This window comes from Vidua chalybeata, chromosome 27 (genome assembly GCF_026979565.1).
Source record: "Vidua chalybeata isolate OUT-0048 chromosome 27, bVidCha1 merged haplotype, whole genome shotgun sequence".
In the NCBI taxonomy this organism is placed as follows: domain Eukaryota; kingdom Metazoa; phylum Chordata; class Aves; order Passeriformes; family Viduidae; genus Vidua; species Vidua chalybeata.
In genome coordinates this window covers 434,848-449,702 of record NC_071556.1, presented here as the reverse complement: position 1 = coordinate 449,702, position 14,855 = coordinate 434,848, and the positions used below count along the sequence as shown (strand labels likewise).

The 14,855-nt window shown below is 38.7% G+C and overlaps 1 protein-coding gene across 5 annotated transcripts in view; it reads left to right on the top strand.

Annotated features, from left to right (window-relative positions):
* Positions 1 to 14,521, top strand: part of SPPL2B (signal peptide peptidase like 2B) — a 32,351-nt gene extending 17,830 nt beyond the window's left edge. For 2 of the 5 annotated variants that reach the window (XM_053966226.1, XM_053966228.1), the window contains 4 exons: positions 1,024 to 1,144; positions 2,098 to 2,175; positions 4,400 to 4,560; positions 5,548 to 14,521. In XM_053966226.1, the coding sequence (XP_053822201.1) occupies positions 1,024 to 1,144; positions 2,098 to 2,175; positions 4,400 to 4,560; positions 5,548 to 5,835 (648 nt within the window). In that variant the 3' untranslated portion in view covers positions 5,836 to 14,521. Of the gene's footprint in view, positions 1 to 1,023; positions 1,145 to 2,097; positions 2,176 to 4,399; positions 4,629 to 5,547 lie in introns of all 5 variants that reach the window. The other 3 variants (XM_053966227.1, XM_053966231.1, XM_053966229.1) reach the window with 3 other exon arrangements.
* Positions 14,522 to 14,855: the final 334 nt, after the last annotated feature.

Here is a 14,855-nt window from a genome sequence, read left to right as displayed (position 1 = left end):
AGGTAAAACATATAATCAAGTCTGTCTCTTCCCCCTCCTTGCCTTTTTTGACATTTGCTTTATGAAAAGCTGAGGCTATAGGGAAAGGAGAGAAACACAAATTGGAGACGGAAGAAAACAGAAGTCAGTGTTCAGTGGGTTTTCACCGTTGGACAGCAGCCAATTGCATGAACACCTTACAAGATGTGGGTGACTCAGGGAGGAAAGTATGTGAGACGTAGGAGACAGTGAGATATAGTGAACAAAACAAAAAAACTAATCTTCAGGAAAACCTGGGTATGTTAGTTTAAGGATTAATTTGATCTATTTCAGCAGTGAATGTAATAGTGTCATGTGGGAAAATAGCAAAGAAAGTAGTTGTTTGCAGGATGTGGATCAATCCATACAGTCAATACTAATTTCTTTGACTTCTTTTGTTCTTCTCTCCTGTACCCCTTTATTACCCCTTTGAATTCAACTTTATGCACAGAATTAATTGTATAAAACAGTAATGAAAGTATAAGTATATAAAATTATTTTAGCACTAATATAAGAAAAGAAATAAGAAAATAAAGTTTCTTTAATGTACTATAATAAAGAAAATACAGGTTTGCAATGGACTGTGGCATGCTGTGCCTCACACTGCAATTTATGTAATAAATAGGAACACAGGGGGCAGGGAAGAGTCTCTAAAGTGATTTGAAAAATGACTTTTTAAAATTATTCATGTCTTGGTCTTTTGAGACTTTTATTGGTGAATGAATTGTATAAATTGTTATTTCTTATGCATGTAGCAGCTTACCTAAATTTTGTACATACCTGCAGCTAAAGCAGAATTGATACCCAATTGTATGTGAAGACTTTGAAGTTAATATAGTATTTAGAAAGTATTTTATCACTCCCATCTTAAATGCATTTTGTTAGTTGTCAGTAATATTGTATGTAATGAATGTATACAAAGATACATTTGATGTATTTGAAACTTGCACTTCGAGTACAACAGGAACAAGTTCTGGTAGGTAGTGTCACTATGCTTTTCATCAGACATGTGTCTCTCATTCCAAGCTCCCAATGGTCCTGAAGGTCCCACGACTGAATTCCTCACCATTGGCTCTATGTGACAGGCCTTTTTCTCTTCTAGGATTTGGAGACATTTTAGTTCCAGGTATTGTTTAGCATGTTAAGAATTTTACATGTTGCATTGTCGTATTAGTTTACTCCTCTTGTACTCCTGCTTCAAGTGAGTTGACTACTATAAACCTGATAAATTTTCAAGTATAGTTTTTTTTTGTGCACTATTCACCTTTTCAACAAGAAAAATGCACATTAATCTTATGGTTCAGTTTCACATGTAGTGATGTCATGAAATGTGGAGAAATTGCAGGAGTAGATTTAGCAACTGATTCTATACTAACAAAGCATCTTTGGTAGTGTGGTGATAGAGGAAATTATTTGTCTGTTTGCACGTGGTTTAAGTACAGATGCCTGACCACTCAAAACTTCCTAACTGTTAGTCACACTACATCCGGTATTTCTGCCACACTTTCTCTCAAGTATGATTTTAGATAGTATGTAGAACTATCCCTGGCATCACTGCAGGTGAAAAAATTACTCACCTTCTGGCTTTCAGATTTCTTCTGCAAAATCATTTGTTTAATTTCTTGTATTTTGGGAAATATGAACTCTGTCATCCCCATTAGTCTCCCCTCCTCCCCCCCAACCTGAAACAGGCATAGTCATTAGCCATAAAATTCTACTGTCTTCAGTACCATCTCGAAGGGCTGAACTTATTCTTGCTCTTATTGTGAGCACTGTATTTTTACAAATGTTTAGTTAGTAGGGATAGGATGACATTTTTATCTATGATCTGCATGTTTGTAGCTGTGTATTTTACTTTTGGAGTGCTTCCAATACATGGGGCTTATACCATCAGATAACTGGTTTGTAAATTGTGCAGCCTCCTGGATATGTTGTCATAGTGCTTAAACACAGGGTGCTAAGGAAATTTTTGGGGAAAAAAAATTCTTGCAAGTTTGTAGCTGTTTTGATGGTTTTGTTTTTATCATGAAGTGTGTGACTAGATTGAAAGCATATTATAACTGTTCTTTCTTTTCCTAGGCTTACTGGTAGCCTATTGCCATAGATTTGATATTCAGGTGCAGTCATCCAGAGTCTATTTTGTAGCCTGCACAATAGGTATGTACCACAGTGTCACCTGAACACAAGACCTACAGGAGTGGCTCCCTCTAAAAGCATGTCGTCAGTCTTGCATGGCATAGTTTGGGGGTTTTATCCTGTTCTTCCCTTTATTATTAAACAGAAATATTTACCAAAGTGCTTTCAAGGCTAGATCTTCCATCACCAAACTAGTTGATGTTGCTTTTCTGAGCTGTTTTGCCTGCTTTACGTAAGGGGAGCTCTTGTTACCATGGCTGCCAAGGGTCTCAGTCAACCCCTTGTAATTACACTATCTTTACATATGCTCAGCTACTCATTGTAGTTTCTTGATTCATGAATCTTTGAGTTGATTGTGCATGAGAATTCAGGTTCAGGGATATCATCCTTTGACTTTGTTCTTAATTTCTTGTGTATTCTAAAAATCCATAACCTGTGATGCAGGGAATTTTATTATGATGACTATAACATCTCTAGGTAAGTTTTTTTCTTTAGTTTGTAAAATCTACAGAGTTATGTGCCATGAACTTAAATACTACTGATGAATAGGATCTGACAGATTCCTGTTGTCTTTTTCTTTCAATGTACTTCTAGTAAAGAATTCTAATGCTTGCAGTGAATTTCATGAGAAATTGTCATTAATAACTTCTTTTGAAAAAATACCTAGGTTCATTTACACTTCTGGCAGGGGTAGAGAGATGCTTTTATTGATGTTCCAAATAATTGTCTCTCATATATAGTAAAACAAAATTGTTGTCTTATCTGGTACTTTAAAAATGTGTTTGCAGAAATAGGAAAATGTTGCATTGCTAAAGAGTCAGCAGTGTGCTATTGCAGCACTGAGAATGAGCCATATACAGGGCTGAGTTAGCAAGATGGAGTCAGCAGTTACGAGAGGAGCGATTATTCCTCTCAATTTGTCACTTAGGACTGAGTTAACCAGGATCCCTGGTGCCAGACAGACATTGACATATTGGAGTAAATCCAGTGGAGACTGTCAGGATGGACAAAGACCGGAGCACAGGGTTGTAAAAAGAAGAGAAGGCAAAGAGGAGATTCTGTTGCTGCCCACAGCTACCTAATGGGAGACTGCAGAGAGGACAGAGAGACTTTTCTTACAGGTGTGCACATAAGATGTGAGGCAATGGACTTAAATCGTAATAAGAAACATTTTAGCTAGGTATAAAGATCTCTCAATAATAACAGAATATGCCCCTGCCCAAAAAGCATTTTCAGGAGTTGTAAGGAGTTATTGATTATTCTAATCACAGCCGTCTGAGATCATCAAGTCCAGCCAGTCTCCAGAACTGCCAAGCCCACTTCTAACCGTATCCCCAGATGCCAAATCCATACATAGTTTAAATCCCTGCAGAGATAGGTACTCCATCTCTGCTCTGGGCAGCTGTGCCAGGACTGGAAAAACTTTCTGGGGAGGAAGCTCTGCCTAATATCCAATCTAAACCTCCCCTGGCAGAACTTGAAACCATTTCCTCTCATCCTGTCCCTTGTTCCCTGGGAGCCCACCTGGCTGTACCCTCCTGTCAGGGAGTTGTGGAGAGTGGGGAGGTCCCCCCTGAGCCTCTTTTCTCCAGGCTGAGCTCCTTTCCCAGCTCTGTTCCCTTCTCTGGACAGCCCCTCAATGTCTTTCTTGACCTTCTGAAGAAAAATATGGAATCTGGATCAGAAGAAAAAGTTGAATTAACTTCATTGTCTTGAAAATATAATTGAAAATAATTACATTATAAGATCCAAGCTACTTGTGTTCTACTAAATAAATTTTGCCACATTTATGCAGAAATTAAATAGAAAGTAATAAAAACATATAACCTAGAGCAAGCTGGCTTTTTTTTTAGCTGTGTGGCAGGATAGGAAGAAACAGCTAAAGCCAACCCAAACAAGAAGCACATTATAATGGTCCAAATATTTGTCTGTATCTGCTGAGTTCATAAATATAAATATGATGCACAATATTTCATGTATTTATTTTGCTTAAGGTAATTATTTAATTGCACAGTATGGACTAGGCCAATCACACTACTTTCACATGTTATCAATAACAAAACTGTAGTATTCCATGTTTACATGGTGTAAATAATGCTAAAGAGGCCTGAAAAACTTCTGTAGATGTTTTACATATTGCTTGAGAAAAGTTCCAGTGAGAATGCTCTTTTAGCCAATTATTTAGTTGTGCTTTAGCAAAGCTTTATCTGAATAACTGTGTTTTGCTGGGTTTGTTTTCTTCCAGCATACGGCATAGGCCTTCTTGTGACCTTTGTTGCCTTGGCACTGATGCAGATGGGCCAGCCTGCTCTCCTCTACCTGGTGCCCTGTACTCTCCTCACCAGCTTCGTGGTGGCCCTTTGGAGAAGGGAGCTTGCCATGTTCTGGACGGGCAGCGGCTTTGCGGTGAATACCAGTTTGATATGAGTGTCTTCAGGAAATACTAATATTATAAAAACCTAACTAGAATTAAAGTTGAGTAAAACATTGCAGTATTATCACACAAACACAAAGATTTTGGTTTTGCTTGATTGTTTGCTTTTTTACGTACTTTTTTTGCCTCAGTAAGGTTTTCTGGTTTTTGCAATGTGTATGGCCACTTAAATCAGAGTAGTGAAAAGTAAAGTAGACCTTTTCTATCCTAGATTCTGCCAAAATGTTAGTTGTTTGATCTCTCTTGAAAATATCAGTAAGTACTAAAAGGTTACAATATTATATAAAATGTGGGGTTTAGTACTATATAAAATATACCCTTAAAATACTTTCTTCATACTTTTTCATAGTATATTGTTTATGAAGGTGGAAATGTAGTTCAGTATTGTAAATTACCACTTTTTCACTGTGCTGCAAGTGAAATTAACTTGATTCAAAAATTAATAATTTCTATCATGCATGATTTTAGTTTTTGAATACTTACTAGAAGGCCAAATCTATGAAGCTGAAGGTTCCCCCAGTGAGGTTTATTTTATTATTCAACTATTTGTGGTAACTTGGACAAGCTTCCACTCGAGAAATGAATTTAATTGTTAGAGAAATATTTGAGGTCATCTGAAATGTTATGTAAAAGTTACCAGTTCTTGTACAGTGATAGTAAAGGTGGGCAGAACTGGACAGTGGCCAAGGACCAAGTGCCTGTTGCTGCCTTATCAGCGGAGCACTTCTGAAACTGGTGAGGAACAATCACTCAAAAGCAAGCACTTTTCTGGAAGGAAAAATTCCCCTGGTGTCCTATAAAACACAAAGAAAGGATACCTGTATGCATCTGTCCACTGCTGGAGAATGATAACAGAGTTGATGGACCTTTAATCTTCATGTTGTATGACCACTACCTTGGACAACTGGACACAATAGTTCTTGTTTTCCATAATTTTGACTGTGATCTTCCATTTACAGAAAGACCTACCTCAGCCTCCTGTGGTGATAGCTCCTGTCAACTGCCCTCAGCCTCCCAAAGACAGCAGTGTGCCAGCCTCTCAAGAAGATGCAGAGCAAATGACCAACCCCACCCTCCACGTGAAGGATCTGCACGGCTCCGCCTCAGCTGAAGAAGAGTTGGCTGATACCAGCACAAAGACAGACCAGTCAGAAATCTCTATGGTCCACAGTGAGGAACCAACTGCTCAGAATAAGGATGACCTTGAAAGCAAATGCCTAAATGCAGAACAAAACCAGCTGGAATAAGTGATGTGATATGAACTCCTTTCTTTCCCTCACAAACATACATAAAACCAGTATGTATGTAGGACTGGTTTAGTAGGGTTTGCATTCATTGAGGAACCTCACTAGGAGTCTGATCATCAAATCCAGCAAGGAATGTTCTGTCTCCAGCTTCGGTACAGCTATATACTTAAAACATCTTCCTGAAATATGGTGCTCTCCAGGAGTTCTGATGTGTGGGTTTCAATGATCACTGTTAGTGAATGCCTTTGACCATTTGTTCCATTTGCATTATAGCAGGGTAGCATCAAAAGTCTTTATTTACTCAGTATTCTGTGCTTGTGTGGCTGTTTCACTGCTTTACCATGATGTAGGTTAACATGGAGGAAAAGCTTTGAATGAGTCTGCTACAATGCTTACTTGAGAGAAACATGGTCTCTTTTTTTTGGTACTTTCCGTGTTGTCACCATTTACTTTACTTCTATTGACTTGTCAAACCCATTGATATAAGGGAATACATTGTTACAAGCTGACATTCAGGAAATTAAGAGAGTGGTTAAATTACCATTACTCCAGAAGGCTTTATGCTACCATGGTGCATTGCATGCATCTCCTAACTTTTTTGTCTTTGTTTTTACTTCTAGGTACCTGAGCTACTAGTCTAGTTTAAAAGGCAGGGTGAGTAGAGCGCTGGGAAGCTTTCTAGGCATTCATGTGAACTCTAAGTGCTCTGATAATAAACAGGGTTGGTCACAGAATAATCCGTGGAAGCAAATGCATATTAGGAATGTTTAAAAATAAAGTATAAGCCAAATAGGTGAAAAAATTAGGTAGTAGCACTATACTAAGCTTAACAGGCAGTATTTTCATTGGAAAAATGTTAACGTGCAAATGTTCTTATGTTTGGGGCTTTGAGCTTCTATTTGTTCTTCATTCAAGGAATATAATTGTGATTTCTAATTCTGAAGAAAATAGTCTGATTTTTCATTCCCAACGGAGCACGTATGGTGCTAGAGACAATTGTGATTTAAAAGCTACTTGCTGCTCAGTAACTTACCAACTGCCTGTCATGCTTTGTCTTTGTCCCAAGAGTAGCCAAAGCATAGTCTGTCAGGTTCAAGAATGAACCTGGAGCTCACTTACTATTTTGTATCTCTTGCCACATTGTGAAGGAATTTATGAATTTAAAAATTTTGGAGTGCAGCTGGTCTTACTTCATATTCATGAAATTGTTTTCCTGTATAACATGATTGAGTCTTTTATGCATCAGCTTTTATATGTAGAAAGACAATAGGATTTGGGTATTACTTGTTCCATCTAAGAACATTTGTCTTTATCAGAGGAGTCTGTTCTGCACTTACGTTGCAATTCCAGAAAGCCTCAAACACTTTACACAAAAACTGAAATAGAAAATTGAAGTATTATAGGATCCTTGGATATGATTCCAGATTGCATGGAAGAAATACTCTCGAGTATTTGGGAGCCCAAAATGTCATTTACAAAAGTATTGTCACAGTGATGCAGTCAGAGGCACTGCTGTTAAATTGAGAGTCTCCAGTTGGCATGTTGAAGTGGAGTTGAAGGGCTCTCTTTTCAAGAATGTCAGTTAAATATCAGCCATTGTCTTTTTGGCTAGATCTTCCAAAATTTTGCACTGTGCTTTTTGGACAAAAGCTTTTGTGGGCAATGGTAGCATTCTTTCTCTAGAATGTGAGCTGCTTTCTCTAAAACCACGTTCTGGCTTCAGAGTTTTACCAGCTTCTGCTTAAAGCCTTGAACCTTGTCTGATAGGATGATTTATGAAGTTTTTTGGAAGGCTCCCTGGGTCCAATGGCCAACACTACATGTAATTTACAAATTGCCCTAATGGAAGATAGTACTAAAGCAATCTGGTTTTCAGTCTTCTCTTTAATGGACTGTTACTTTGGCCAGCAGTAACCTGAACCAATTATTACTAATAAAAAGCAACAGAAACATTTTACTGAAAACTTCAATTAGCTGGATTATGCCTTAATTTAAGTCATTGTGTAAGTATGGCTATTAAATTAAGAAAGCAATCTTGTGTTTAAATAGCAAGGTAAGTTGGAGACTGACTCAAAGTTCTATTGGTTTTTGCCTTGATCATCTCTTAGTCAGAATGTTGTTTGGAGTAGCTTTCTACATATTTAAAAACCAATAGCTTTCTGATGATGAAGTATTAGGTATTATCATCTACTTGAAAGTGTACTTTTGCATTTGTTCTCCTGTGTGGTTAGGAAACAGTTTATTTCAGATTGTTCATAGCTCAATTAAAACAGAAGAATTGGTTACACTGAATTAGGCATTTCATAGTTGCATTCTGGTCATTTTGCTTCAGGTTTTGGGGAATTTCCATCTATTTTTACATGTAATTTTTTCTCCCCTGAACAACAAAGAATGCAGGAAAAAAAATCCTGATTGCTTCTCAGTGCAGTACCTCCAGTTAAAGCATGTGAAGTGGCAACAATTTACAGATTTTGGCTATCTCAGTACTGTGCAAATCAGGTGATCATGGTGCTCCAGTTTGGCTGTGACTGTTCAGACCCTGATCCTGGGCAGATCAATCCCTTCCATCAAACACCAAGGCTGTATTTTTTTATCTTTAAAAAAAACTTCCTGATCAGCTTAATTTAAAACTTAATGTTGTATAGGAAAATATGCCTATCAGTTCAATGTGACTGACTCTGATTTTATTTGATGATTTCAGATACACATTCCACACCATTACTTTAAATATTAAAACTTGAGTTTTAATATTTAAAGTAATGAAAGTAACATTAATGTTAAAAATAATGTTGATAGGCTTCTTGTTTATGTCTTTCACATGCTAAGCCTTATCTGTCTAGAAATTCAGCAAGGGTTCTGTTCCTGAGAACTTGTATGTGTTCAAGGGAAGCATTTCTTTTAGTCAAAAAAAACCCCAAACAAACACAAAAACCGCCACAACAACCAACACCACTAAAACAAAAATCCATTTGAGAAAATCTGACTCCTTGCATCACAATAATGAGGGTCAGATTCCTTCCTCAAGTGTTTGCTTTGGTCTGTCCCCTACTGAAGGATTGCCCAAATGCAGCTGAAGGTAGAATGGAATATAAAGGACTTTACTGAGGGTGAAGAGAAAAGTATCCCAAACCCTCTTTAAATTTTGTGGATTTTATTTTTCTTGTCAGAAATGAAGAGCATTTTAAATTGAATATATAAAAAAGAAACACAAAAGAATAGATTTGAAAATATATTCTGTGTTTACCCGTGGCACTAATAAAAGTGCATCCACATGTGTAAGAATTACACTTGCAAAAATATTAAATGTTTTCTCTAAACTTGGACAGATACCAGACAATAGAAAATCTGCAGCATAGCCTATTTTCCAAAAGGTTTATTAACATGTTTCATAGAAAACTTCATTTAGAAAACTGTTTGTTTCCATATTTCTTGAACATTTTCCATGGTCTTGGATAATTGGTCAAGCTTTTCCTTCAGAGTATGATGCTCTTTCCTTACAGTACCCCTCGGTATGGCTGTTGTTAAGAATGTCTTGAGAGTATTTTTCAGCCATGTACATTTCTGTGTTTCAGCTTTGGTTTTTGCATTCCTGCTGCATTGTTCCAACTGGGAACAGATCATGACTACCATGGTAGTGCCTGTTGACTTCTGCATATGCTGGAAACTGGTGCTGACTGTGGCTGTAGTCATTAATGAATTAATTGCCTCGGGGAGATGCTGTGAATTTACCTGCAGCTCTTTAAAAAAGCCAGTATTGGATGTTTGAGAACAGTGTTGCCTTGAAGTTGAAGCTCGCATGCGCTGTTTTAGTGCAAGATCCAGTGGTTTTGTTCTGGTCTTTGGCCCCATGGCTGTGTATGTGTTTCTGGTTTGTTGCACTACACAGGCTGTATAGGATGTAAAGCCCATGATACTCCTTTTTAACAGCAGCTTCATTGACTGTCCGTGAACAAACCAGAGTATTTTGTACATGCTTTTATCATTTGGTGTGTTATTTGTATTGTACTGAAAGCTGAATATGCTGGCCAAGCAGCAGTGTATACAACTAATGATTATCAATGTGCACATAGCACATTGACACAAATGTGAAATACAGACATACCAGTTGATCCAAATACTCATCCAAAGCCTGCAGAGATAATGCTTTTTTCCATGACAAGTATGATCTCTGATATTTTAAGAAGAATGTAGGGCTGTGTCTTCAGGTGAATGAGGACAGGAACTATTTTCAGAGGTGCAGAAAACATCATCAACAAGGAACAATTAATCTTTAGGTATTTTAATCTTGCATGTGGTTTCCTAGTGGGGGTGGGACATGAAGAACAGAGCTGCACTAACAGCTTTTCAGTTTAGGTTTTTGCCAGTGGTGCTGGGTAGGGTGGAGGGAGGGAAGATTTAAAAAAAAACTGAAGATGACTCAGAAAGCGTGAGGAGACACTGAGCAAGAAAGGCAGTGGAAGAGTTTACTCTGGAGAGAAGATCTAAGGGCATGATAAATATCCAAAAATCTGAAATGCTGCTGCAAATTGGGAAAAAATTTGTCATTTTCAAGTAGGGATGACATTAGACTTAATAGATTCAATAAGGAAATTTTGGCACTGGTGGTAGGAAAAATCTAGGAGTGGCTGACAGGTGAAGGGCTCAGTGGGACAGGGCAGTGCCTCGTGCATGAGCTCCTTTGGTTCTGTGAGGAAAGAACCACACCAACCAGAGTAATTTCATGCCACTGGCAGTTGGGGCCAGCCAGCCAGCCCTGGCCTGCCTGTCCAGATAAAGTCTGAGGGTTAGGATTCCTGGGTTTAATGATGTTATAGCATGAACTTCATCCCAGAGTACTCAGTTTCTATATCATGAATGCTGTCAGGGTGTTCTGTAACAACTGTGATGGAAAGTTCAGCTCTTGTGAGACAAAGACTGTGTTTTCTGCTACTTAAAAGTGATAAATCTTCTGGAAAGAAACCACATCAATTTTAGTCTTTTTTTGTCTATTTTTAATTTGTTGAATTGCTTCTGGCAGCCTGGAACATTTTCAGAACAAGATAGCTTTGTGTTCTACCTTTGCTTCCTTTGGCCAGTGGCATAAAAAAACTTTCTTTTCACTGATCCTCTCTATCATCTTTATTTATCAATTATGTGTTCTTCTGTGAGGGTTCCACCTTTTCCAGTTTTGCAGTTAAATATTCAGATTATGTGGAGTAAAGATGTCATTTTGCCACCTGTAGATTAGTGATAGGTGATGAATAATGTGTTTAAATTGGATTTTCTTGAATTGGGAACTAGTGTACTGTACACAATAATCTAAAAGTTCAGGAACTAGCAGAGGACTTAACTTCATGTGATGCAGGGGCTCAGGCTTGGTTCTGTTTCCCAGAAGCTGTTGGTGAGTCCAGCAGCCAGGTGTTACGGGTGCACAGGCTGCTATGATTATTTGGAGCTACCTTCCGTAGGTGGAGGTTGCGTTACAGTTTTCTCATAATAATTTTCTGCATGTCAGCATGCAAGTTTAGCTCCAGATGGCAAACTTCATCCAGGTGTTTGAGAAATTCTGAGATGATATGCTAGCTAGATTTTTTTTGCTTGAGAACTGCTTCCTGCTGACAGACATGCACTGTATGTTGTGAACTGACTTTGAGTGTTTCATGTAAATATTGGTCAGCTGAAAATATGCAGAGACATGGTTTCAAAGTAAACCAGCTCATCACCAGCTCATGCCCCATCCCTGAAAGTTCAAGGCTAAGCTGGATGTAGCCCTGAGCAACCTGAATCTAGTGGATGGCATCCCTGCCCATGACAGGGGCTGGAATGAGATGATCTTAAAGGTCCCTTCCAACACAAACCATTTTGTGATTCTAAGATTCTGTCATCACTCCTAAAAAAATCAGTGGCTTGGGCTGGTAGGAGGCCTGCAGTAGCAGACAGCCAACGCCTCATAGCAAGTGCTGCTGGAATATCTCGAGCCCTGAGAATGTGGCACTTGGCATGAGCAGCAACACCCTTTCAGTCGGTGCAGCGAGGTTTCCCAGAGCCCAACCCTGGGGTAGAGTTGCACACATGAGTCCTATCTGATGTTTCCAACACACTAACTTCTTCCTTGAGCCAGAGGTTTGGAATGGATAGAAATAGCTCTTTTCTTCTGAAATATATGTCTATAGTCAGGAAATTGCCACAAACCTGTCACTTCTCCACTGTGGATCCAAGCCTTGAACACTGGGATGGTGGGAAGCTGGTACTGTTTGAGGAGGAGCACAGTCCTTCACGTACGTTCCCCATCAAGGAACCAGCAGAGAATTTTATTGTTCTGCTCAGACTGAAGTTGTTCTGATTGATGTTGAACAAAAACTTCAAAATAGTGGTTAAGGTTTAGTTTGACAAAAAAAAAATACAACCCACAGTGGCATAGTTTAATTTGGTTTGGGTCATAATCTACTTTTTTCATAATCAGTAGTGGAGACTGCAAAAAATGTGTATCAGAGATGTTACAGCAGACCCTAAGATGGCAGCAAGCCCTTGTGGGAATCAGGCTGACTGCTCTGATGGCCATTTAGTGCCATGCTCTGTCTGTGCTGGGGTGAGCATGTCACCAGTTTGTCTTCAACTCAGACTTTGCTACTTGTCTCTTCCAGCGACCTTTTGACTGTCAAACTCTCGTAGAGAGTCCCACAGCCAGCACTGGTTGTGGGAGAGCAAGAAGGAATCTCTGTGTCACAGAGCACTCCTGGTGCTGTATGAAAGGCATGAAAGGGAATTTACCACTGTTCTTAGCCTGGGGCCTGGGCCACATGCTGCATTCCTCACGGGGCTGAACACATGAAACCTAAATGGTTTCATGGATCCTAAAGCCACTGACAGGAGCTGTGAACTCTGGTACTTTCAGCCTAGCAACACAGGAAAGCAAAACCTAAAATAAATCTGAATTTACAACCCTGCCCATGGATGTTCTGTTCACTGCTGACCATATTCCTTCAAGGCTGGAGGAGCTGGGGTCTAATAGCCTGCCAGCAAGCCACGAGCGCCCTGTGACCCCTGCTAGTGTTACTTTACTAAAACTGAATCAGAAATGCTTTGGGTGTGGATTGTTGGAAGCAAAAATTTCAAGCAGTATAAAGATGATTTACAAACTAAGACCTGTTTGGATGCTTGACAGTAGCTGCTTTTAGAGAGGAAGATGATTCTTGGAGATAAAATGATCAGTCTTAAATGTCTGGTGTCTTTGTGGAAGGACTTTGTAATGATGTTCAAATAGTAGTATGTAGGTTAGTATATGAAGAGTGCAACCTAAAAGATTGTTAATTTTAGCAGTTTTGCAAAAATTTGCAAATGCATCAGTTTACCTCTATATACGTACGCATGAAGAATAAACCTTAAGCTCATTTCAGGTACTGAAGGAAAGGTTTTCTCTTGATCCAATGTGTTACATGTTTTTGCTGTTGTAAGATCTTCTATGCAGCTTGGCCCCTTAATAAATTTTTTTGTAAAATCAGAAAAAAAACCCACACTAAAAAAAAAAACCTCCCCCCATAAAAAGAATGGCTAAGAAAGTTGGCCAATATAGGAGATTGGTATGAAAACTTACTTGGAATATTTTTCCTGCAAGAAAGATTTCAAACAAGTGAGCTATGGAAATGAAGTGCAGATGGGACATAAAGAATGAGGAATTTAGTTCTCTGTAAGGATGTAGTCAGTGATGCTGATACAATGAATGTCCTTCCCCAAGTCCCTGGTTCCTATCTTGTATTTCCTTTACCTCAACAGTCAGTCTGTCAATGGCATACACCACGTGGATCAGTCCCACAGTTGTAGCTGATTGTGGGGTTGTTGATTCCCCATGGGAAGAGGGTCCCTCTCCCCTCACTCAGGCTACTACTTGATGACTTGCAAAATTGTGCATATTGCATGATATCTGCAAGGAGAGATAAAGCAGTAATTCTGTGTCTTTTGTCTATGATACAAGTATCTTCTATCTGTGGTACAAAATATTTTTTTCTGGTGTTATTGTTTGCAAGTAGTATGAAGTACTGACTGTCACGTTATGGATCCCTTCCTGTGCTGACACTAGGAGAGAGCCATCGTGAAAACCAAGGGACAAAGCAAGTTTGTTCCTGAGTAGTAAAAAACATTTTTAGCAAACATTTCTGGTTTTCCAAAACTGTAGGTCTTACCATAGTACATGCATCAGATTTTCAGTTCAGTCTGGGTGGCCTTTTCCCACCCTATGTCTGTGTGGATCTTTATGGTTTTGATACCAACCCTCCCTCTGGCTGAATTACAGCCTTCTATCCAATTTCACATCATATCTTTATATATATTTTTTTTTTAATATGTAAATACATTGTAATACATAGGATTTCCAGTGACCAGATGTAGATTAGCTTTCGTTCTGTGATGTAACACAGATGGGGAAAAAACCTATTTCAAAATTAACGGGGATGGCAGAATCTTAAGACAGAGAGATGAGAAATATCCCAGAGTGAATTTTCTATGGAATAAGGAAGGTTGTTTCAGGCATATACAGATACAATGAAAGAAAGCAAACTTGAAATTGACTGATCGGCTAATCAAATTGCAGGCGTTTAGTTTTTTCCTTCTGTTTTGCTTTTAAAAAACACTGGAGTTTCCTTTAGTCTGTTTTAGTTTAAAACTGTAAAAAATTTCTAAAAGTGTCAAATAAAGTTATCTAATTTTTGAACTGAGTTTTGCTATTTTATATAATCCTTAAGTTTGAAACAGCTTTGTTTGTTTGTTTGTTCTGGGATGTGATAAAATGTGGTTTGGAATTTAAAGTTCACTGTGTACAGCTCCCGCCATGGGCTGGATTCCATGCAAAATTCTTAAAACTTGCTTAATACCAGAAACAGTATTTGACATCCCCACACAGTCCACACAACTAATCTCTTTCCCAGGCTTTTGAAACCCTGACAGAATTCCAGAACAGTTTGGGTTGGAAGGTCCTTAAAGCCCATCCCATCCCATCCCATCCCATCCCATCCCACCCCACCCCCTGCCATGGCAGGGACACCTTC